A 25,223-nucleotide genomic window follows, 5' to 3' on the forward strand; every position below is an offset into this window, starting at 1 on the left:
CACATGCATGCAAGCAAATGTAAAAGAGACGTGTTAAGACAACATTCTGACAAGACAATGCTGCACGTTGGTGCAACAATAACAGTGTGACCGCATGCAAATGGCTGGAATTGTTACCTGTGGAATGAAACACCAAAGAGAGAGAGAAAGAGAGGAGGAAGAGAAGGAGGAAGTATTTATATAAAAGAAATGGATGAAAGCGACAACACATGAAGAATGAAGGGACAAAGAAACAAGTAAAAAAAAATGTCGGTGGCAAAAAAAAAAAAGGGAAAGAAACATAAAGCAAAAGAAAAATAAAGTAATGAAAATCATCTCACGGCAGTAGCATAACTGACCGATTACTCGAATGACCAACTGAATGATCTGAACAGCTGAATTGTTGGACAGTTAACCCTGAGATAAAACAAGGAACCAGAAGACATGTAAAGGGGGAAACGGGGGTGTGTGCAATGCGTGATCCACTGGTCTACTGAACAGCACCTTGTCTTTATATTATGGTAACCCTGTCATCGGTTGATGATCTGGCATGCTGTATCTATCATCATACTTTGCTGAATTTTAAACCGGCTGAAAATAATTACAATATGAGATTGGTTCAGACAAATTATTGTATTTTATTTCATTTTCATATAACTATATATATACATAATTTCATTTTCATGTGTATGTATGGATATATGTGTGTGTGTGTGTATATGTATATATATACATATATATATATATATATATATAATTATCCAAAGTGTACAGTATAATATATCTTTTTTGGCTGATCTTACCAATCGGTTTCATGCTAAGGATTGAATGGTGTGTCAAGTAACAATCCGATTATGTAACACTGTGCTCATCAGAGATAGCTGATATGGAATGAAATATGGTGGTCACCATGTTTCATTCAGTTACATGGTCAGACTGTTATCTAACACTGTTGAATCCCTTGTGTGAAACTGATTGATAAAATTGGCTGTAATGGATATATAATACTGTACGTTTTGGATAATATACCCACTTTGTTGGCATATGAGAGTACATTTTGTCCTGACTTATGGAGTCTTAAACAACTTACACACACAAGTGTATATATATTAAATGTCTTTTTTGTTTTGGACAAATAAAATTTTTAAAAAATGGTAGTCCTAAGTTTTTGACATTAAACCCAAATGAAAGCAAAGAAGTAAGTCTTTAATTCGAAATGTTTGATTAACTCGTTTGATGCCAACCTGATGGAGACCACTGCTTGGTTCTCCATATAAACTTCCTATTTTAAAATGATCTAATTTAAAACCTTCTGTCAGAATTTTACGCTTATTTATTTATGTTTCATACACCAAATTAGTAAAAGCGACAAAGTTATTTTACTAAATTCTTCAAAATTTATTGAAACAAAGGCAATGTATTTCAGCAGAAAAATGGTAATTAAGTGGTTAAGGGTGCTTCTTCATGATCACTCGACCTGCTAGAAATAGCAGCTAAGTTACCCTGAATTCAATAACAGATAAAGTAGTCCTACATGTCAAAATAAAAATTGGGATGATTGTGACTGTAGTGCCTTTGATCACAGTTCTAGTCTATCAGAGGTTGCCTAAAGTTAAACAACAACAACAACACAATGTGGGGGATGTCTATTTGCTCACTCAACCTACTGAAATTAAGGGCAAAATCTCCTTCAAATCGTATTTTACTATCCTTTTCGTAAAGGGCTTGTTAGATAAGTTAATAATACTAAACACAAGTGCACCTGAGCACTGTGTACATTACGTCTGAATAAAGAAGGAATTATCATGGCTGGAAAGCCTTTATCATATGTAGCTCAGCAGGATTAGGACTGACCTGTGGCTAAATGGCAACAACAGAAGGATTGTCTTTGAAACTGTATCCCCCACTCTCAGCCAAAAAGCCAAATAATAGGAGTCATTATTACTACACTCACGGAGTGGTTGGCATTAGGAAGGGCATCCAGCTGTAGAAACACTGCCAGATCAGACTGGGCTTGGTGCGGCCTCCTCGCTTCCTAGACCCCAGCCGAACCATCCAACCCATGCTAGCATGGAAAGCGGACATTAAATGATGATGATGATTATTGTCATCATTGTTTTAATGCCCACTTTTCCATGTTTGTATTGGTCAGATGGAAGTTGCTGAGCCACATTTTCTATGGCTGGATGACCTCCCTGTAGCAAACCCCCACCGATTTCCAAGTAAAGTAATGTTTCCCCAAGGTCAGATGTTTTTCACAGATGACTGCAAATGAACAGTATTGCTTGTATAGTGATGTCAAAACAAGGGTACATAAAACACACACATGCATATAAACAGGCTTCAATTTGATTATTCTGTTACCATGCTTCCAACTACTGTGCATTCTTCCACCTCTTTGTACATACAAAATTTCCATCATCCATCTAGTTGACCAATTGCCAATTATTGTATACAGTGCTCAGGTGCACCACAACTTGTCAAAAAGTGCGTACAAAGTATAGGCAGTAATGTACAAACGTCTGGAAAGCGAACAGTGTACACCTCTACTTCTCTGTTAAAGTTCCTTCTATTCAATCTCTCATATGATCTCTCCCCCACTGCTTTACACTCTTCTTGATTAGATCCTAGGGCAGTGGTGCACCACAACAGGCTTCCTCATTATGTGATGTAATTTCTAACAGAGATACAAAAACCACACATTTGAAGGAAGAGTGTTGGTCTACTAAAACAACCCCAGTACTATATTAGCACTTTATTTTATCAGTCTTACAAATACAATTAGTGGAGTCAACCTCGGTGAGATTTGAACTCAAGACCTGGAAATCTTGATGTAATACTTTTGACAAGACTACAAAGTAAATGCCTTTTTTTTCTTCTCTGAACTGTACTGTTATGAGAAACTAAACTAAGCACTGCAAACTAATGAAATGATTCTAATATCAAAACACTAGAACTATTGTTGCTGTTGTTGTTGTTTACAGCAAAGAATTGTGTTTCAGGATAAAACTGCAATTAATTTAATTATAAAAAAATAATATATTTCTTATATTTCGTTACTATTTCGATGTTAACTCAAATGATTAGGATAAAAAAAAAGAAAAACATAAGGATTACCATGGAAACAATATATATATATGTTGAAGAAACAAGCAACAAAGCAAATTTTAGAGAAAACACGGTGAGATGGGGTGAATAAAAATATAAATTTAGCAGGAGGGTAGGCAAGCATGTAAGAGGGTGTGGGTACAAAAAAATCAGGTTCTTTGGGAAGTAAGTTGTGCAAGGACAAGAGCTGTTGGAATGTGGGTTTGATGGGTTTACAATCATAAAAGTTAGTGGATTCAATACTTGGACTATGTATAACTAAATATTGTATAGTGTTTAATCCAGCACTTCACCATTTCTGTCATTCCATTTGCATACTTCTGATGATATTGGTTTCAAGGACAGCAAATGAGAAGGAGTAGTAGTGGTGGGCCGTAGGTCCATTACAGGGACACTAATGCTCAACTGGTTCTTATTTAATTGAGGATGAAAGGTAAGGTTGACCTTGGAAGACTTATGGAAACATGGACAATTCTGCCAGCTGACTGCCTTATACTTCTGATATTAATAACTAAATAGCAGAGAGGCATTATAAAATAATAGTTGTTTCTAATTTAAGCACAAAAAAAGTAATTTTGAATGGACTCTGTTAGTTGATGACTTTATTTTACCAACTCTAGAAGGATGAAAGGCAAAATTGACCGTGGCAGGATTTGAACCAAGGGTATAATGACCTAGAATAAATATCTGACAGGCAAAGTTGGTCTCAGTGGGATTGAACTCAAAACGTATAGAACTGGAACAAATACTGCAAAAGACTTTTTACAACACTCTAACAAGTCTGCCAACTTACCACATTCTTTAATAATAATACTCTTTTACTTGTTTCAGTCAGTTGACCGCGGTCATGCTGGAGCACCGCCTTTAATCGAGCAACTCGACCCCGAGACTTATTCTTTTGTAAGCCCAGTACTTATTCTATCGGTCTCATTTGCCGAACTGCTAAGAGACGGGGACATAAACACACCAGCATCGGTTGTCAAGCAATGCTAGGGAGACAAACACAGACACACAAACACACACGCACATATATATATATACATATATACGACGGGCTTCTTTCAGTTTCCTTCTACCAAATCCACTCACAAGGCTTTGGTCGGCCCGGGGCTATAGCAGAAGACACTTGCCCAAGATGCCACGCAGTGGGACTGAACCCGGAACCATGTGGTTGGTTAGCAAGCTACTTACCCCACAGCCACTCCTGCGCCTAATAGTAATAATAATAGTTTCAAATTTTGGCACAAGGCCAGCAAATCCAGGGAGTGGTTAAGTCGGTTACATTGACCCCAGTGTTCAAATGGCATTTATTTTATTGACCCCCAAAAGGACGAAAGGTAAAGTTGACCTAGGCAGAATTGGAACTCAGAATGTAGAACTGGAAAAAACTCCACCGAGCTTTTGTCAGGTATGTTAATGATTCTACCAGTTTGCCACCTTAATGAATAATACTAATAATAGTTTCAAATTTTGGCAAAGGGCCAGAAATTTTTGAGGAGAAGGGGAAGTCAATTACATTGACCCCAGCGCTCACCTGGTATTTATTCTATCAACCTTAAAAGGTTGAAAGGCAAAGTCAACCTTGGCAAAATTTGAGCCCAGAATGTAAAAATGGATGAAATGCCACTAAGCATTTGTTCGGTATGCTACCGATTCTACTGGCTTGCCGCCTTAATAAAAATAATAATAATAATAATAATGATTATTATTATTATTATTATTATCATCATTATTATTCTTTGGGGTTTGAATAATTCACCTCTGGAAACATGGGTGTTTCATTCAACATCCTTAAACAACCCTTATTCAGGGACCTTTTAAGCGGGATGGGCTACTTGACCAGAAGAAAATTCTAACTGGGCCCCACCTGCAAGGTCATGTGCTGTTTATCTTGATATGAGATCACCATGTTGGGCACATATGGTTGTGATGCATGTACCTTGTGTACCCTTATCAGATGGGTCGTCATGATGGGTATACTGGGATTCGGATATTTTACCCCAATGTCACTTTGATGGCATGCACTGCCCTCTCACTCAATAATAATTATATATATATATATATACCTTTCACAACACTTGATTAATTGCAAATGGTAAAGAAATGAGTGGCAACAGAATGAATCAATAGCTATTGCATGTATTGTGTACACTTATTTGTAAACCCCAAGGGTGTGTGTGTGTGAGAGCACCCGAGTATGAGTAAATCTGAAATACATTTAACATCAAACAACAAATTATTTTAAATGTTTAAATTTGCATCTCCATCAAATCTACGACCAACAACCATAATCAATGTACAATTTAAAACACACAAACCCAGTTAGAAACGCCTGTTTTGATATTAAATATAAATACATTTATATAACTCTTGAAGTGTGCAGTGGTGGGGGAGGTGAATATTTCAAACATGCTTGCCTATCCACCCATGCATTACTTTGATTAGTTGAAAATAAAAATAAAAACATAATAACAAATATAAAACAATACTGGAAAAAAAAACAGCATTCATCATCATCATCATATATACATATGTATGTATATATAGCATTCAATTTTTTATATATGCATATATATATAGGGTTGGCCAAAAGTCACCCAACAGTAAATCAAAATTCCATAAATACTATCTGTAATTCTATATTGACTCAAATGGAAAAATGTGTAGCTGAAGAAGGATTTCAGTTTGAACAATGTTCATGATATTTCATATTTCGATGCTTTTACCAAATTCGTTCATTTGTTAAACATAGATAAATCTTGGAATTAAATGGTATTGGTTTACTGTTAGGTGACTTTTGGCCAATCCTGTATAAAAAAAGGAAAACAGCATTCATGTTAGATATGTGTGCATGTGCACATATATGTATCACATACATATATATCTATAGCAAAATATGTGAAAGAATTAGTTACTAAGATTTGCAATGTAGAAATAAATATTTGACATTTATGGCATTACAGAGGAATTTTAGAGAGTAAAGAGAAATATAGCCACTCAGTGGGAATGCTAGTAGAGAATATAAGAACATAAATCTTTATCTAAAATTGTGTTTTGGATTTTGAATTTTTTATATCAAATTTCAGAAAGGTTGTGTATTTTAATATTTGTAAAATGGGACAACTAGACCCAAATTTTAAAATGTCATCCATTTATGTTTCATAATATATTTTAACACATAAACTTTAAATGTAGTTTTATATAATTTCATGCTGTCAAAATTTATTGTGATCACACCAAATATTGCATATTGCATGAAGAGGCATCAAAGCACACAAAAATATACTAAATTTTAAATATCAATACAAAAATAACTATAAAACATCTTTGACAGAGAGAAACACATTTAACTTGGTTTAGATTTTAAGAGAACTTTCCAAGAATTTTCTGGTGCAATTTTGCTAGAAAAAATTTCGAATTTTAGAAGCTTTCAGATTTTGGATAAAGGATTATCAAATTTATTTTGTTTCAAATTGGTATGGTAATGTTTAATACTATTTTTGGATTAATGAAAATTTTTAAAAATTTTAAATCAGCTTTATGTAGCCATAACTAGACGATGATGATGATGTGGTCTTGGCGACAATGATGCAGTATTGGTGTGACAGTTGAGATAGTAGTGCAGGTTGTGATGATGATGATGAGGATGATGGCCAGAAGGTGTGGACGAAGTCATGGTGGTGGATACAAGCTTGGCAGTGTAGTAATGAGCAGAGGTGGTAATGGTCACAGTAGGAATGAGAGCAATGGTGATGCTGATGGATGCATGGTTGGAAGTAGTAGTTATAGAGGTATTAGTAATGATAATAATGCTGTTAGTGTGGCTACAGAGCTAACCGTGGAAATTTAGAGGCATTGGTAACAGTGTCAGAGATAGTTGGCAGTTAACACCAATGTTATTCATGCTGTTGTTGTTGACATGTAAAATTTGTACAAGAACAGAAGTCCATCACATGGAACAAGCAGTTGCCATACCAAAGCTTGATGTGAGCAACCACAATGCAGACCAGACCTTTCAATGAAGCACATCAGTAAGTCCCTGCGTAAAATATGTGAATTTGCAGAACCATCGAACCCATGCCGACAGCAAAAAATAACGTGCATAAACTGAGTGTGAATAACACATGAATTTACAGCACCGAATCTATGAGCGAGTGTAAGATAAACATGGCTATACACATACTGTATGTATCATCAGACATACATACACATTCAAACACACAAACACATATATACACATGAAACATGATGTTAGAAAACCCTCATATAAATTTTCCAGAAGCACAAAGGAAGTTATGTTAAAACGAAACGAGCAAGTGCTGGTTATTTTTATATAATTGCATTCAGTAACACTTATATTTAGGTAAACATCCAGAAGAAAAAGTACTCAATACAGGTTGTAAGAGTTTATTAATTCATTCATTCAAAGCTGAAGATCACTGTCTTTATTAAAGATTTTTTACCACATGTAACAAAATCACCTTTTTGCTGCACATGTGGCAAGAAACTTGGAGTGGTGATGTAATCAAACGACAGGTTTGAACAAATATATATATTTATGGAAGAGCTGTGTGATAAGAAGTTTGCTTCCCAGCCACATGGTTCCAGGTTCAGTCCCACTGTGTGGCACCTACCTTGGGCAAGTGTCTTCTACTATAGCCCTGGGCCAACCAAAGCCATGTGAGCAAATTTGGTAGATGGAAACTAAAAGAATCCCCCACCATTTATACATATATATATATATATACATATATAAACGCACACATACACATAAATCTATGTGTGTGCCTGTATGTATGTATTTGTCTCCATATCTTGTATTGAGTATTTTATTTCCTGATCATTGATTAAATGTGTATGTATATATATACATATATATACACACACACAAAATACAGCATGTGGCAAAAAACCTCTCGTATTTTTGCATACAAAAAAGGTGAATATGGGAGATTATTTTGCATTTTTTACACACACACACACACTGGCATAAGCACTGTATGATGGAAGACAGAACAATATATATGTGCACATGCCCACTATAAAGAAAGAAAAACACATACTACATCCAAGATGCTCCACAGATTGTTCATCATCTTGTTAAGTTTTTAAAAAATTTTTCAAAAAATTGGTTAATGAAGAAAGACCTCAGAAGTTAGAAGTAAAAATAAATAAAATATATTTCTTTAGTATGAAATCAAATTAAATTTATTACAAGCAAGAAAATTTTAACCAAGTCCTTTTGTTCATATTTTTTTTAGTGAATACGATGAACCTCTCGATGAAGTCCCAAAAAACTAAAGGAACTGTTTATCCTTATTTTTGTTTCTTTTTAATTCTTTGAATATGTACATATAATTTAGTAAGTCAAAAGTTATGGCCGGTCATAGAGTGACCATTGGGTTCACACCCATAAAGTGCTTAGCAGCAAATAGGTAACTTGTCAGACTCAACTAGCTGAAGGCGCATAACCTCTCTTGAGAGAGGTCTTGCTTTACTTATACGTGTGAAACCAATGGTCACTCTAGAGAGATTCTGCACATTCAGCCACTTGAGTCTAATGAGTCACCAATACTGCTAAGCACTTTATAGGTGCAAACCAACGGTCACTGTATGACTAGCCATATCTTAACTTCTTAAAAAAATACATTACTTCTCTAATGCTTTAGATTGTGCTTCGTTCTTAGATATATGAACCACTGATGATGTATTTATATGTCTAAGGCTTTAAGAATCATATACTAAGACATAAAATTCTTTGGTGATCAAAGCTGGGAACATAGTCAGAAACCATCTTGCTAAGTAATTTTCAGAACTCTGGAAATAGCAAGTAAGAAGTATAACATTAAAAAACAAAATTTCTAGAAATATCTTCATAGAAGAGAATTAATTAAAATCTTTCTTAATACTGTAGCATTACTGAAGATTATCTCATTGGACAATCTTATACTTCATTAAAGTCTTAATTATGTGAATTACTCCAAACCATAAATGATCTCTAATTTTTGTGTGTATGTGTGTGTGTGTAGTTGGGTAATGGTGTGCTGATGATGCCCATTGAGGCAGAAACATGTTCACAGATGTCTTCTTGTCTCCAGAAAATAACCCAATGTCTTTTCTTTCATGTTAATTCAAAGAATTGCTGCTGGCTTGAAGTTATCTCCCCTTATAACTCAGAGTAAGTTGCAGTTTCTACTAGGTGTTTGTTTACCTTCTCTCAAAATGAAGATAGTTTTTAAAAAAATCAAGAATCTACATTGTATGTTATTTAGTATACCTTCCTTTGTTCATTTATATATATATATATATATATACACACACACACACATACACACATTCCTGTGCACACATATATATCCTGTTCCAATGGTTTCAGACTTAAGATTGAAAAGCTATGCTGGGGTATCACCTTCAAGGGTTCTAGTTGATTATATTGACTCCATGACTTATTTCACTGATTTCATGATGGATGAATCTTAATAAGATGATATAACTCAGCATCCTGTATGGTATTTTGTCTTGTTTTCCCTAGCCCCTACTCCATATACACACACACACACACACACACATATATATATATATAAGAGGGAGATAAAGTGATTTGACATGCTTTCACACAGTTTCTCTTTACTATATTTCAACACAAGACTAGAATGAAAGATACTTGCCCATGGTGGCAAGCACTGGAATTGAACCTGGAACTACATGCTTGCAAAATGAACTTCTTAACCACACTGCCATTTTGGCACTCACAGTACTATATATCTGACAGTCTTTTTTATTACTCTTTTTCATTATTCTTGAGAGAGTGAGAGAGAAAGAGAAAGAGAAAGAAAAGAGAGAGAGAGAGAGAGAGAGAGAAGAGTGTATATGTGAATTGGAGACCTGACCCAAAAATCTCATAACAGATTGGACTCTGCTGAAGGTACCCAAGGCCTTAGAAAATTTGCTTCAATAAACTGTATGAGGCCCATGCAAGCATGGAAAAGTGAGCATTACAATAATGCTGATGCACGCATACAGACACAAACACATAGATGTATACAAGTGAACACAATACAAATGTATACATGTGTGGTGTGGAAACAAGCATGGCTGTGTGATTAAGTAGCCTGCTTTGCAACCATATGGCTTTGGATTCGTTCACACAGCATGCACCTTGGGCAAGTGTTATCTACTACAGCCTCAGGAGTGAAACTGGCAGATAGAATCCATTGTCTATGTGTGGGTGTGTGTGTGTACAAGTAAATGTATGAGCAAGTATGTGTGAGTATATATGTCTTTCCATATGTACCTTGATACTGCTTAGGTGACTGAGTGTAAAACAATGTCAACTGTTTAAACTTTAGCATACTGTAAGTGCATCATGTCATTGTATGAATTGTCTCCCCTGTATGTAGTCACAGGGCAGTGACAGGGGAAACAATTCTAGAAAAAATGCAGTGTGCTAAAGGTTAAATAGTAGTATTATATGTTATGCCTCTCATAAAAACATGTGCAGTTGTTGAATGGCTCATCCCACAAACGACCAGGGAAGTAAGTACTTAACTTGAAAATAAGATTTGGCATCAGGAAAGGTAGCCAGTTGTAGGATGCTGTGTCAAGTTTCATCCAACTCATGCCAGCAAGAGAAAAATGAATGTAAAAAATGATGATGAGGATGACAACAATGATGATGACTACACCTCTGTATGTACATACATCTATGTGATACCATCTACACATACATGTATGTACATGCAGTCGTTGTCCCATGTTCTCTCTATCTCCCTATATACTATGTGAATGTAAGCATGCATGTACGCATATATGTACGTATATGTGTACCTATGCATGTAAGAGGCAGAGAGAGAGAAAGAGTATATGTGCAAGAATGTGTACACATGCGGATAGTATATATAAATTTATAGTCTAAAAAATAATAACCAACAATAACCAACTCAGAATCTATAGGAAACATTTATTGGAAACATAAAAGAGAACATACAGCAGCTTTGTTCGATAAAATCAGTTATTGATTAGTGAGTGATTAGACGGATTGTGCACCTTCAGGTGTGGGTTATTTTTGAAGTAAAGCTTACTGATCAAGGTGTGTTGCTGTACAAGTTTAGTACCTTTACATTGCTTTATCAAATATATTAGGTTACTATCACAGATTTAAGCAGTACCTTTATTTTTAATTTGTGTGTGTGTGTGTGTGTGTGTGTGTATGGAAGCAAATTTGTATGAAATTAACAAAAGGATTAAATTTTGTGTGTGCATGTTTGAAATCATAAAAAGAAAAAAATGGTTGCGGCATGTCTATGTGTATGCATTGTGTAATATATTTGTGAGTATACACTCAGACATAGATAAACACACACACAGCATATACAAAAAATATACACTCATGAATGTGAGTGCCTATGTATTTGTATATAACACTGTACATATGTATGTATATATATATATATATATACATATATATATATATATATATGTATGTATGTGTTTATGTGTGTGTGCATGTCTGTGTGTGTGTGTAATATGTCTATATATACAATTTGTGTGTACACTCAACACACACAAACAAACAGACACACATACAAGTGTACACAAGCACATATGTACCATTGGAAAAACTCACATGCAGACACTCATACATACACAAAATTTCTTTACACTCCAAGTTTATTGGTTTATCACAGTAAAGTCTTATTTGTAATTCATCAAATACAATATAAAAATATTACCAATAACTACAAAACAACGTATGTATGTATCTATGTACGTTAATCAAAGGTGGGTTTGAACTCAGAAAGTAAGAAAAATGCCAGTACATTACCAGTTTTGCAACACTAACACTGTTCTATGTAGCAATAATGGAGACATAAAGTTTGGGCAGCATAACTAATGAAATGCTACATGGGGTCAATAAGCCCGCTAGAAAAAGCAACGATGTTTCCTTCAAATACAAGTGAAATGGTTGCTCTTTTACATGCAGCTGTCTTGAAAGAAATGCAAGTTTTATTCGCTGAACTGGAAGAAGTGAATAGTGCCTATACTTCAGAGGTCCTCCTATACCAGAGAAATTGATGCCAACCTCGCTGGTAATTTCTCTCTTGAAAAAAAAAAAAAGATTTTTTTTGTGGCTGTTACCAGTACCGCCTGACTGGCCCTCGTGCCGGTGGTACGTAAAAGCACCCACTACACTCTCGGAGTGGTTGGCGTTAGGAAGGGCATCCAGCTGTAGAAACTCTGCCAGATCAAGATTGGAGCCTGGTGCAGCCATCTGGTTCGCCAGTCCTCAGTCAAGTCATCCAACCCATGCTAACATGGAAAGCGGATGTTAAATGATGATGATGATGAACATTTGTAAGTCAACAGCTGCAGGAAAGATATGAGTAAGGAAATTCCAGAAGACCACTGTCCTGGGAAAGGACTGGGTAGTGATTAGTGCTGGGCTTTGAAAGTATGGATACATCTGATCATATAATCTTGCACTATGTCTGAATAAAAGACAAAATGGTCAAGGGTTGACACTTTTGATCATAAGTCTGCTCAATTACAGCTGATGTGGAGTTAAAAAGGAATTAGGAAAAAACAAAAAAACTGGGGAGCTATGTATGGATTGTCATGAATAAAATATAAGAGTTTATTATTAGAAAAGTTAAACATGGTGATTTACTAATGTAATTTCTGCTAGAATATTAAATTTCAAATGATATAAAAGCCTTTAATGAAATCCTTAACAGAAACAATGAAAATACAAGGATATGGTGAAAGATATTTTCATACACCATGAAATCAAATTGAACTTAGAGTCTTATGGTTGTGACATGAACTTCTTAACACTCAGTTATGCTTTTATCCACACACACACACACACTCTAAGGCTACTCTTATAACTTATTAGAGACATCCCTTGCTGAGTTAAAATCTCATATGAAATAATGAAAGCATATTACTCAGTGACTGTTGGGGTGCTGGGCTCAGAATAGTTAGGTTGCAGGTTTTATCCTCAGACAGGGCAGTACATTGTGTCTGCCAACAAGGCACTTAATTTCATGTTGCTCCAGTTCATTCAGCTGAAAATGAGTTAATATGATGAACTGGCATCCTATTCAGAATGGAGAGTCTTGTACTTTCAGCATAAATGCCTTCAAAATCTGAATGAGGTCTGGGTTCAAGAACCTGTAGGCTTAAGGCAGACTTAGCAGAAATAACAATGCCAGTATGGATAATTTTTCTTCAATAAATGAAAGAAACATATGAGTTGTTCATTCGATAATATAAGATTAAAAACTTTTGAAAAAAAGCAACACCATTTCTCAAAGAATACAACTCATGGAAAAAGTGAGTATGATAAGCATTGGTGTGAATGCACACATACATTTTTTTTTATGTTTCAGTCATTGGACTGTGGCCATGCTGGAGCACTGCCATAAAAGATTCAGTCAAACACATTGACCCAGTGCTTACTTTAAGTCTGTTCCTTATTCTTTTAGACTTTTTCACTGAACCACTAAGTTATAGGGACATAAACAAACCAACACTAGCTCTCAAGCAGCAAGACAAAGACACACATACACATGCATACATCCACAAACGTAAATACATGACAGACTTTCTTGCAGTTTCCTTCTATTGAATGTGCTCACAAGACATTAGTTGGAAGCTATAATATAACACCCACAGGCCCAAAATGCTCAACAGTGGGACTGAACCTGAAACCACATGGCTGAAATCTCGTGGTTGTGAAGCAAAACAACTTCATTATGCAGCTATGTTTTCTGTGCCTAGAAAAGTAAATGGATGTCTGCTGAATTTATCAAGGAATATTCCAGCAGTGTGTTTGATCAACTGAGCCACCTACTCATTGAATTACATTGCAAATGGCTGAGTATTCCACAGACACTTGTACCCATTTCTTTACTACCCACAAGGAGCCAAACACAGAGTGAACAAACAAGGACAAATGGAATAAGACGATTATATCAACCCCAGTGTGTAACTGGTACTTATTTAATCGACCCCGAAAGGATGAAAGGCAAAGTTGGCCTTGGCAGAATTTGAACTCAGAATGTAGCGGCAGACGAAATACCGCTAAGCATTTCGCCCGGCGTGCTAACGTTTCTGCCAGCTCACCGCCTTTACCCTTTAGATCCTTTGTACACTTAACCCTTTGGATCCATGAGTACACTTCAGCAAGCACAATTTTGTTTGACTATACCCCTGGAAGATTAAAAAAGAGATTGGCCACTGGGTTTTGTATTTACTGCTTACCAGTTGGAAGAAACGTTGTTGTTTTTAGCCATTAACACAAAACCTTGTGGCCTTCCTCTTTTGTGTCTTCCAAAGAAAGTGAAATCATGTCTGCTAAAGCGTACTTGCAGGTTCAAAGGGTTAAGAGTACTGCAATATAATTCTCAGGCCAGCCTTGTCACATCAATGTGACAGTGTATGACAAGGTTGGCCCTTTGAATTAAAGATGTAGTCCAACTGATCTACAGTTCACAGTTTCTGTCCAGCCGATTTCACTTGTGAGGATTGGTTGGATCCAGGGCTATGTATGGTAAAAGATACTTGACAAAGTTCAATCATACCATGCAACAGAATTGAACCTCAGGACCCATGACTGTGAAGGGAACTTCTTTCTTAACCACTTGTCTATGCTTGCATTTTCTCTCTGTCTCTCTCTCTCTCTCTCACACACACACACACACACACACACACACATACATACATACATACACAAAGACTTGTGTAGGTGTGCATGTGAGATCAAATACACACCCACCCACATATCTACACACACTATATATATATATATATATATATATATATATGTGTGTGTATATATGTATATATATAGTGGGTATATTATCTGAAGTGTACAGTACTATACCCAGTATAGGTATTTCCATTGTAACCAATTGGTAAGATCAGCTGTGATGGATACATTATATATATATATATATAACTTGGTATTTCAAGTTTTATAAAGCATACACACGTTTCAGTAAATCAACTGACAAGATTATACAACTGTTTTGTGAAATTACATAATCTTATCAATTCATTTTTTCAGGGTTTCACACATGTATGTGTGTGGTGCATACACAAGTGCAATCACAAATATGTAGCTGAAACCAAATTGACATTCTGTTAAATGAACTCACTTCCCTAATATTTCAAGAAGTGAATTCACTTTTGCCAGACCAGCTAACTCTTCATATTGTCCTTTTTCATGTAGCCTTGTTTCTAAATGATTTTACTTCACCAGTAAACAACCAGGTCAGACAGATGGTGGATGGCAGAGTAATAAAAATCCTTGCTCTAAGACAAACAGACAGATGCACCGTTTGCTGCAAACATGTCCATAGCCAGAGTACAAAATCCCAAGATATCAAGGGGACCACTCTAATGAGGAAATGTTTATGTAACAGGCTACATGAAACCTGAAGAAATTGAAAGCACAGAAATTCCTACACAGAAAAATTTAGTTTTTACATTAAAATAACTTTGTACTGATCATGTAATTAAAATAGGGAAGCACTTTGGGATAATTAATTACTCACACAGAAACAAACGCTGAAACAATTTTTTTTCTTGTATATTTTAAAAAATGATGTTTCCAAAACAATGATATTTGAAATGGAATTTTTGGCAATCATTTATTTCAAGATTGATTGTTTTAAGTGTCTGGAATACATCTGAAAGATTGTATAATTCAGTTGTATTTTCTTGGTTATCTCTGATCACATCTTGATAAAAACAGCTAAGTGAATTCAGCAGCATTAATTAACAGCATGAATTAACAATGTATATTTATATACACTGGTGATAAACCCATGGATTAACAATAATAATCTACAGTGAGATAGATGATGATATTTTGAAAAACAGTCATAAATTCCAAACAGAGAAATCAAATGGATCCAAGTAAGATGGAAAAAAAGTCAGGAGGGTTACCAAATGAGATCAGATAAAAATTACAATAGAATTATGAAGACTAAAACACAATCTAGAAGAATATAATTTTCTTTGATTACTTAGCTTTGACATTTTAAAAGACAACCCCATCTGATATCATGTTCCAACTGATATTAAGTACAAAAATTGTTTCTGCATGTTTGATAATCAAACATGAATTTTCTGGGAAATACTAAAATTAATGGACATCACCACAAACATTTTTATATCACATTGGATTATAACGACAAACAGATAGGACTAATCATTGATCATATTGATTTTCGTATTGGATCATGTATATTTTCAGGCAAGACTGGATCATATAATTGGTAATCTCATCAATGATCATATCGATTTTTATATGCAATGGATCACATTGATCCTCATAGCACATTGAATCTTGTGAACTTTATAGAAAACTGGATCATGTGTGAATTTTTACATTAAGCAGGGATCATACAGGAATCAAACTGACATTCAATGAACAACTAAAAGATCATACTGGACTTCTCACTGATTGTCTTCAGAAAAGGACCAGATGAATTGATCATTAGCTCACACTAGTTCATGATCAATACAAAATTTAGAAAATAGCATGAGATCCCACACACTGCTAATACACCATAACACAACACATTATACTGAGAATCAGAGAAGATTGGTTCATACTGATTTCCTCCATATATATCAGATCTGTTCTGTCTTGAACACTTCATATTGATCAATGATTGGTCAGGCCGAATTGCATGGATTTTCAATTATGGATATTTCTTCCCTGGATCTTTCTACTAGATCCAGATCATCTGATCTCTGAATTAATGTTGAAGTAATTATTAACCCGATATAGTATTTAAATAAATACACTAAAAACCAATTATCTTTCATAAAAAAAAAACAACTTTCAGACAAAACTATATGTGTAGACATATGACACATGTATGTGTATATATATGTGTGTGTGTGTGTGTGTGTGTGTGTGTGTGTGTATATATATATATATATATATATATTTTATCAGCAAGAGAGTATAAATTTCTTGTGCAGTTCAAACTTTAACTGTGCTGAAAAGCTGATTCATTAAGACAAACATCATTAAACGTACAATTGCATAATTGTGATACATAATTTAAATTGATTTAAAACCTATTTACTTTATATATATATATATATATATATATATATAAATATATACACACACGCACACACACAATACATACATATTTATAAGCCAATACATACAAACATACATATTACTAGCAGATACAGATAGTATATACTGACAAAGGCATGTGTGTATATGTGCATAGATGAGTGTGTTTTTATGTGAATATAATCCATATATACTACATACACACATAACTGTCTGTGTGTTTGTGTACTTATGCTTGTATCCACATACATGTAGATCTATATGATTATATACATGTGTGGATATGGCTGTGCACACATGCACACACAAAGAGAACGCTAAAGACATGTAAACCTAAGTCACTCAGGAGCATTAATTAACAGTATTAATTCGCAATGTATGTTTATACACACTGGTGACAAGCGCATTCATGACCAATAAGAATCTACAGAGATAAAAATGACAATATTTTGAAAATTGGTATCACTCACTCCAGCCAAGTAAAATGGATAAAAATTCAGGAGAGAGACCAAATGAGATCGCATTAAAAACAACAGAATTATGAAGAATAAAAGCCAAATCCAGAAGAATATGATACTTTTGGATTATTTAGTTTACACATTTAAAAGACAGCCTCGTCTGACCCGACATCATCTTCCAACAGACACAAAATGCAATAATCCCTTTTGAATTTTTGATGATCAAGCAAATTTGATAATCAAGTAAATGTATTTATATGTATGTGTGTGTGTCTGTGTGTACATATGTGTATGTGTATGCAATTATACCTGTAGATGTGTATTTGATCTTGTATAAAACTATAGCAGGTGTTATAATTTTGAGAGGGTTAGGCAGGAAACTAAGAGATATAAAGCTGGAAGACATTAACAGAGATGGCTTATAGGGGAAGGGGAAGAGAGAGAGAGAGAGAGGGAAGCAGAAGAGATAGACAGAAGCAGATATAAAGAGAAAAAGAACAAGAAGAGAGAGAGGGCAAAAGTGTGTGTGTGTGTGTGTGTGTGTGTGTGTGTGAAAGACCAAGTCAAATAGAGAGAGAGAAAGAGAGAAGGAAACAGAAAAAAAGCAAGAGGTCAACTCGCTTGCTCTCTTCCTCAACATTTCCACACCCTGACCAGCATAAAAAAAAAGAAAAGAAAAGAAAAACAACAACAACAAAGTAAAAAAAAAAATCACAAAAAGAGAAACGACCAGTCAGTGTCATGGCGTTGCTATACCTTCGCTGCAGCTGTAGCAGTTCTGGCAGTGCAGTTTGTTATGGCGGATGCGCACGTCTGTACCTTCGGTGCCATTACCCAGCTGAATGCGACACACACTGCAGTGGAAACATTTAACGTGGTAGTAGAGTCCCAGGGTCTCAATAGCCATTGAAGCTGTGTTCACTGTGGGAGAGACAAGGATGAATGATATAGTAGAAGGGGTGGCAGTGGTGGGTGATGATGGTGTTGGTGGTGAGAGTGGTGTTACGGTTGGGTGATGATGGTGTTGGTTGTAGTGGTGGTAGTTGGTTGTGGTGGTGGTAGTTTGGGTGGTGGTGGCAGCGGTATTGGGTGGTGTTGAGTGGTGGTGGTGGTGATGTTGGGTGGTGGTGGCGGGGTTGGATGGTGGTGGTAAAGTTGGGTGGTGGTAGTGGAGTTGGGTGTTGGTGGCAGTGTTGGGTGGTGGTGGTGGCGATGTTGGGTGGTGGTGGTGGCGATGTTGGGTGGTGATGCTGGTGTTGGGTGGTGATGGCGGTGTTGGATGGTGGTGGTGGTGTTGGATGGTGGTGGTGGTGTTGGTGTTGTTGATGTTGGTGGTGGTGTTGATGTTGCTGTTTAGGGTGGAGGTGAGTGATGTTGGTGGTAGAGGTGGTGATGGTGGTAGTAGTGGTGGTGATTGTTTAAACCCCACCCCAGGTCAGCACTGACTGAGCAAGCCTATGATCAAATTCAGTGAGTTTGATTTCTGGACTGGGCTGTGTGTTCTGTTCTTGAGCAAGACACTTTATTTCACATTGTTCCAGTTCCTCTAACTGTAGAAATGAGTTGCAATATCACTGGTGCCAAGCTGTATTGGCCTTTCCCTTGGATAACACCAGTGGCATGGAGAGGAGAGGCTGATATGCATGGGTAACTGCTGGTCTTCTATAAACAACCTTGCCCGGACTTGTGCCTCAGAAGGGAACATTCTAGGTGCAACCCCAGGGTCATTCATGACCAAAGGGTTCTTTACCTTTTCTATTAGCCAGTGAAGGCAAGTGGTCTAGTGGTTAGAGTGTTGGGCTCACAATCATAAAGCCAGGAGTTCTAGTCCTTGACAGGGTAGCATATTGTGTCCTTGAGCAAGGCACATTGTTGCCTGTTGCTCCAGTCAACTCAATTGAAAATGAGTACCAGATGACTGTTGGGGGACAGTCCACTTTCCTTCCAGCTGTCACATCCTGAATATTTTGCTGGGTCTAAGGTGGGAGGGCTAAGCGTGTGTCTTTGTATGCTTATGGCTCCAAAGACATCTAAAACAAAGATATACTACAAGCTATCAGGTCAATGCTTGCTTGTGAGTGATGGCTAAGCTTTGACTACATTATTCAATCCATTCCTTTTTAAGACAGTACACTGTAACTTGAAGGAGATTTAGTTGCTACTTCTAGCAAATCGAGCAACCACTACAATGTACCCTTATTGGCTTTTCAAGCTATACATACGGAAGCAGTGGTGGTGAGAAAGTGATAAAAATTGGATTAAGATTATCATAATACTAACTAACTAAGACTCAGTCTTCTTCCCCTTATTCCTAGTTACAGTTCTTATATACATAAGAGGTGGATGTTGTCATTTAGCCTAAGGCCTTTCACCTGTGACCAACCCATATTTCCTTCTTAGACATAGTGGATCACATCATTAAAGCATACCCCACAACCCACTTCTCCACATCTGACTAATTGTCATAAAGTCACTCACAGACACACACTCCACCTTCTAGTCTATGAGTGTGCTGTGCTGTCTCCTCTTTTTGACATTTCTCCAGCAAAAATGATGGCTTCTGCTCCCCAGAGCTGGATGGGCTCGTGCCATCTCCACTCGGGCATTCTCAACCCACTCGTCTCTCCTCCCCTTCTCTAATCACTCTTGTTGCATCAACTCCACCTTAGGCCCTGAACTAATCACTCTTCTTAGTCCTTCATATCAAGAATTTCTTCCTCACCCACACACACCCTCACTCAAGAACTCCCTCCTTATTTATGTCAAGAGGAATGTTAATGGCATCCAATTTCAACTGGCTCTGAGGGTCTGCAGAGGGGCCATAGGAACTGTTTTTCCATCAAACCTAGCAAGTTATAAAAGAAAAAAAAGATCCACTATGCATTCTTTTTTTTTCTTTTAAAGATAGGTAAGGTGTAATTTAATGGGATTTTGGTTGCTATTTCTATTTCACAGAACCACATGGTAAGTTATTTGGCTTGTATATGTATTTGAAAGGTTTTGCCAGCAGGTAAACTGGTTATTATTGTGATAGTAGCGTTTTGGGGGTGAAGCGCATGGTCAGTGGTTAGAGCATTGGCTCACAATCTTGAGCTAGTAAGTTTGATTCCAGACTAGTCTGTGTGTTGTGTTCTTGGGCAAGACACTTTATTTCACATTGCTATAGTTCACTCAGCCGTAGAAATGAGCTGTGATGTCACTGGTGCCAAGCTGTACTGGCCTTGGCTCTTCCCTTGGATAACATCAGTGGTGTGGAGAAGAAGAGGCTGGTATGCATGGGCGACTGCTTGTCTTCCATAAACAACCTGTTTCTTTACAACCCACAGAGAGGACAAACAAGGACAGACAAATGGATTAAGTCGATTATATCGACCCCAGTGCGTAACTGGTACTTATTTAATTGACCCTGAAAGGATGAAAGGCAAAGTCGACCTCGACGGAATTTGAACCCAGAACATAGCGGCAGATGAAATACCGCTAAGCATTTCGCCCGGTGTACTAACGTTTCTGCCAGATTGCCGCCTTCATAAACAACCTTAGAGGGTAACTTTCTAGGTGCAATCCAATGGTCATTCATGACCGAAGGGGATCTTAAGTTAAAGTGTTATAGTGGGAAGGGACAGGAGGAAAGAGGGAACAATATCAAATATGGAAGAGAAAGCTATTGGAGTTGACAGAGACGATAGTGAATTAAAAACGGTTAACTTAACTTCAAAATACTCACAAAGTTCAAAATTGGGGATTGGTCATGCTTTGACATGTGAGAAGTGAGCAGAGAGTTAGTGTTAGGGATACTTACTTAACTTCTCGTGGCAATGGGAGCATATCTCGACACCAGTTACTGACACTTGTTCTGTTTTATCACTGCTAAGAGATGTCATTGATCTAGCATTAGGTAACTTGGTTGCTGCAGAGTTATCTCTTTGCTGGAATCCAGTTATTCCACCCTGGCCTTGAAATGGTCGAGCTGAGTTATTGTTCTTTGTGTACGTGCTTCCATATGGATTTGAAGTGTGTGGGGAATAAGAACCAGCAGTGGAGAGGTTCGAGCTGGAGTAGCCATGGGAGAGTCCATCATATGGCCTGACAGAGTCCTCATACGAGGCATACGAATGACGATAGTTGGTGGATTTCAAGGTGTTTTCAGTTGACTGGCTGATAGCAGGGGTTACTGGGGAAAACTTAGATGTTTGCTTGTAAACATATGGTTTTATCCCAACTTTGGAAAATGTAGGATCTCGCTGTGAATAGCTCGATCTGTCACCTGCAGGTCTCACAGCCCTATTATCACTAGGACCTTTCCAAGGCTCTTCCTTTCCTTCCGTCCAATGATCTGATAGTCTACGTTGCTCAGACTTTTCAGCCATCCAGTGAGACTGTGACCCCACTTGGCTCTCTTTTGGAAGGCCTTCTTGCCGAAGCCCACCATTGTTATATTTTGGAACATTGTCCACAGGGTAGGGACTTCGGTGTTGGGAAGCTTGAGAATATTCTTTGGATACAGAAGAAGAGGAAGGAGATGAAGAATAAGAGGGGGACGATGGAGAGAACTCAAATTTTCGGTTCGCTAACCAAGGAGCAGGCTTCCGACCAGCATCAGAATTTTCTGGAGCTATCATCCATTCTTTTGGATCTCTGTGCCGAGCTTTTGGAACAGCATTTAGAGAATGAAGTTCAGTTTTACTTGGTGGCTCGCGCTTAATTGGTGAAACGTGATGGGGAAGGTTAGAGTTGAATTCAGGCTTTTCTTGCATCGGAGTAGGTTTGCGATTCATTGCTAGCAAATCTTCTCGAGTAAGTCGCTGACTCTCCTTTGGATCAGGTTCATTCTTGGAGAAACGTGAAACAGCACTTTCCATTTTAGTGGACCGAATCAGTTTGGTCTGTGGGCTTATTTGAACAGGGCTTGATTTGAGGGGAGCATCTATAAAAAAGAAAAAAAGTGTTAAAATGAAGAAAGGAGTAAATTTCACAAAGAATTTATACTGATTTACAATATTAAATATAAGGGGTTCAGTCTCACTGTACGGTACCTTGCTTGAATGCCTTGTACTCTAGCCTCAAGCTAATCAATGCCTTGTGAGGGAATTTCACAAATTGTGTGTACAAATGCATGTGACTACTCTTTTACTCTCTCTTACTCTTTTACTTGTTTCAGTCATTTAACTGTGGCCATGCTGGATCACCGCCTTTAGTTGAGCAAATCGACCTCAGGACTTATTCTTTGTAAGCCTAGTACTTATTCTATCAGTCTCTTTTGCCGAACTGCTAAGTTGCGGGGACGTAAACACACCAGCATCGGTTGTCAAGTAATGTTGGTGGGGGGGGGGGGACAAATACAGACACACAAACACATATGCACACATACACATATATGTATATACATATATACAACGAGCTTCTTTCAGTTTCCGTCTACCATATCCACTCACAAGGCTTTGGTCGACCCAAGGTTATAGTAGAAGACACTTGCCCAAGGTGCTACGCAGTGAGACTGAACCCGGAACCATGCGGTTGGGAAGCAAGCTACTTACCACACAACCACTCCTGTGCCTATGTGTATGTGTATGAATGCTAATAAATCATGTTTATCACTGGTTTAGTGAAACAATGGTAACGTTGACATGCTTTGTTGAAATTATGATCAGTCACTATGATGAGTGCATCCAACCATAAAATCTGCCTCAAAGAATTCACTATCTAAATCCATGCTACCATGAATAGATGGACATTAAATCAACGTGATAAAACCTCCCAGTAGTCTTAGTAAGAGAGGTGCTCTCCTAAAAATAGAGATAATCATCACTGATTCAGGTAAGTTGATCAATCAATTAATTATTTACGTTATGTGTCGGTGGCACATAAAAAACACCATCTGAGCGTGGCCGTTCGCCAGCCTCGTCTGGCACCTGTGTCGGTGGCACATAAAATCACCCACTACACTCTCGGAGTGGTTGGCGTTAGGAAGGGCATCCAGCTGTAGAAACACTGCCAGATCTGACTGGCCTGGTGCAGCCTTCGGGCTCCCCAGACCCCAGTTGAACCGTCCAACTCATGCTAGCATGGAAAGCGGACGTTAAATGATGATGATGATGATGTTAATAGCTGAAGAAAACTAAAATACATATAAACTGGAATAAGTGAAATAAAAGGATTAATCTAGTAAAATTTTAAATAAAGGTGTGAGCTTAGTGGTAAGGGTGCTAACTGCATGATCATAAGATCGAGGGTTTGATTTCTGAATCAGGTAGCATATAATATATTCGTGCAAAACACTTCATTTCATGTTGCTTCAGTCTACTCAATTGAACATGAACACCAGCCAAGTGCAGATGCAATTCTCTCTCTCTCTCTCCTTGAATCTTTCATATCCTCAACGTTACTTGGGTTAAGGGTAAGAGGGCCGAGTATTAGAAACCCGCAAATACTACGCTAATACTGCGCAACTGAACAAGATTGCATAATACATGGTATCAATGTCAGCTTTTGACTACTTAGGCACCTAAAAAAAACAATCAACCAAAGCATGATATATACTATCAAGTAATAGATGCTTGTGATGGCTTTGCTATTTTTCATGCTCTTTTGTTCCTTGTTTTTTTTTTAACAAACACATAGGCGCAGGAGTGGCTGTGTGGTAAGTAGCTTGTTTACCAACCACATGGTTCCAGGTTCAGTCCCACTGCGTGGCACCTTGGGCAAGTGTCTTCTACTATAGCCTCGGGCCGACCAAAGCCTTGTGAGTGGATTTGGTAGATAGAAACTGAAAGAAGCCCGTCGGATATATGTGTATATATATATTATATATAAGGGCTTAGTAAAATAAATTACTTTGCCACATACTGAACTCATTAGAAATAGCAGCTAAAGAAATTTCTTCAGCTATTTCCAATACTTAAAGAAGATCTCTCTCAGATAGTGTTTGCCTAAACTAACTCACAAAAGTATGGGGGAAAAAACATTAAAAAATCAAGTGCAAAGAACCTTTGCACTTGATTTTTTAATGTTTTTTCCCCCATACTTTTGTGAGTTAGTTTAGGCAAACACTATCTGAGAGAGATCTTCTTTAAGTATTGGAAATAGCTGAAGAAATTTCTTTAGCTGCTATTTCTAATGAGTTCAGTATGTGGCAAAGTAATTTATTTTACTAAGCCCTTATATATAATGTAATATTTTGAATTCGCCTATAATGGTCCCTTTACATACTGAATACTTGGTGAAATTGATTAATAATTAATTAATTTTACCCTCAATTGTTGAAATGTGTATATATATATATATATATATGCGTGTTTGTGTGTCTGTGTTTGTCCCCCAAGCATTGCTTGACAACTGATGCTGGTGTGTTTATGTCCCCGTTACTTAGCGGTTCGGCAAAAGAGACCGATAGAATAAGTACTGGGCTTACAAAAGAATAAGTCCCGGGGTTGAGTTGCTCGATTAAAGGCAGTGCTCCAGCATGGCCGCAGTCATATGACTGAAACAAGTAAAAGAGTAAAAGAGTAAAGAGTACATCTATTAATCAGTTTAACATTTAATGTTTTATCCAAATTTTCAGAAAAAAAAAAAAA

At 37.0% G+C, this 25,223-nt stretch overlaps 1 protein-coding gene across 5 annotated transcripts in view; it reads right to left on the reverse strand.

Moving 5' to 3' along the window:
• Positions 1-25,223, reverse strand: part of LOC115216997 (LIM and calponin homology domains-containing protein 1-like) — a 294,506-nt gene that overhangs the window by 8,687 nt on the left and 260,596 nt on the right. For 3 of the 5 annotated variants that reach the window (XM_036507360.1, XM_029786512.2, XM_036507362.1), the window contains 2 exons: positions 21,452-22,576; positions 18,409-18,573 (listed from right to left, as the gene is read on the reverse strand). In XM_036507360.1, coding sequence (XP_036363253.1) covers positions 18,409-18,573; positions 21,452-22,576 — 1,290 coding nt within the window. Of the gene's footprint in view, positions 571-8,336; positions 8,905-18,408; positions 18,574-21,451; positions 22,577-25,223 lie in introns of those variants that run through there. The other 2 variants (XR_005001247.1, XM_036507361.1) reach the window with 2 other exon arrangements.

This window comes from Octopus sinensis, linkage group LG11 (genome assembly GCF_006345805.1).
Source record: "Octopus sinensis linkage group LG11, ASM634580v1, whole genome shotgun sequence".
In the NCBI taxonomy this organism is placed as follows: Eukaryota; Metazoa; Mollusca; class Cephalopoda; order Octopoda; family Octopodidae; genus Octopus; species Octopus sinensis.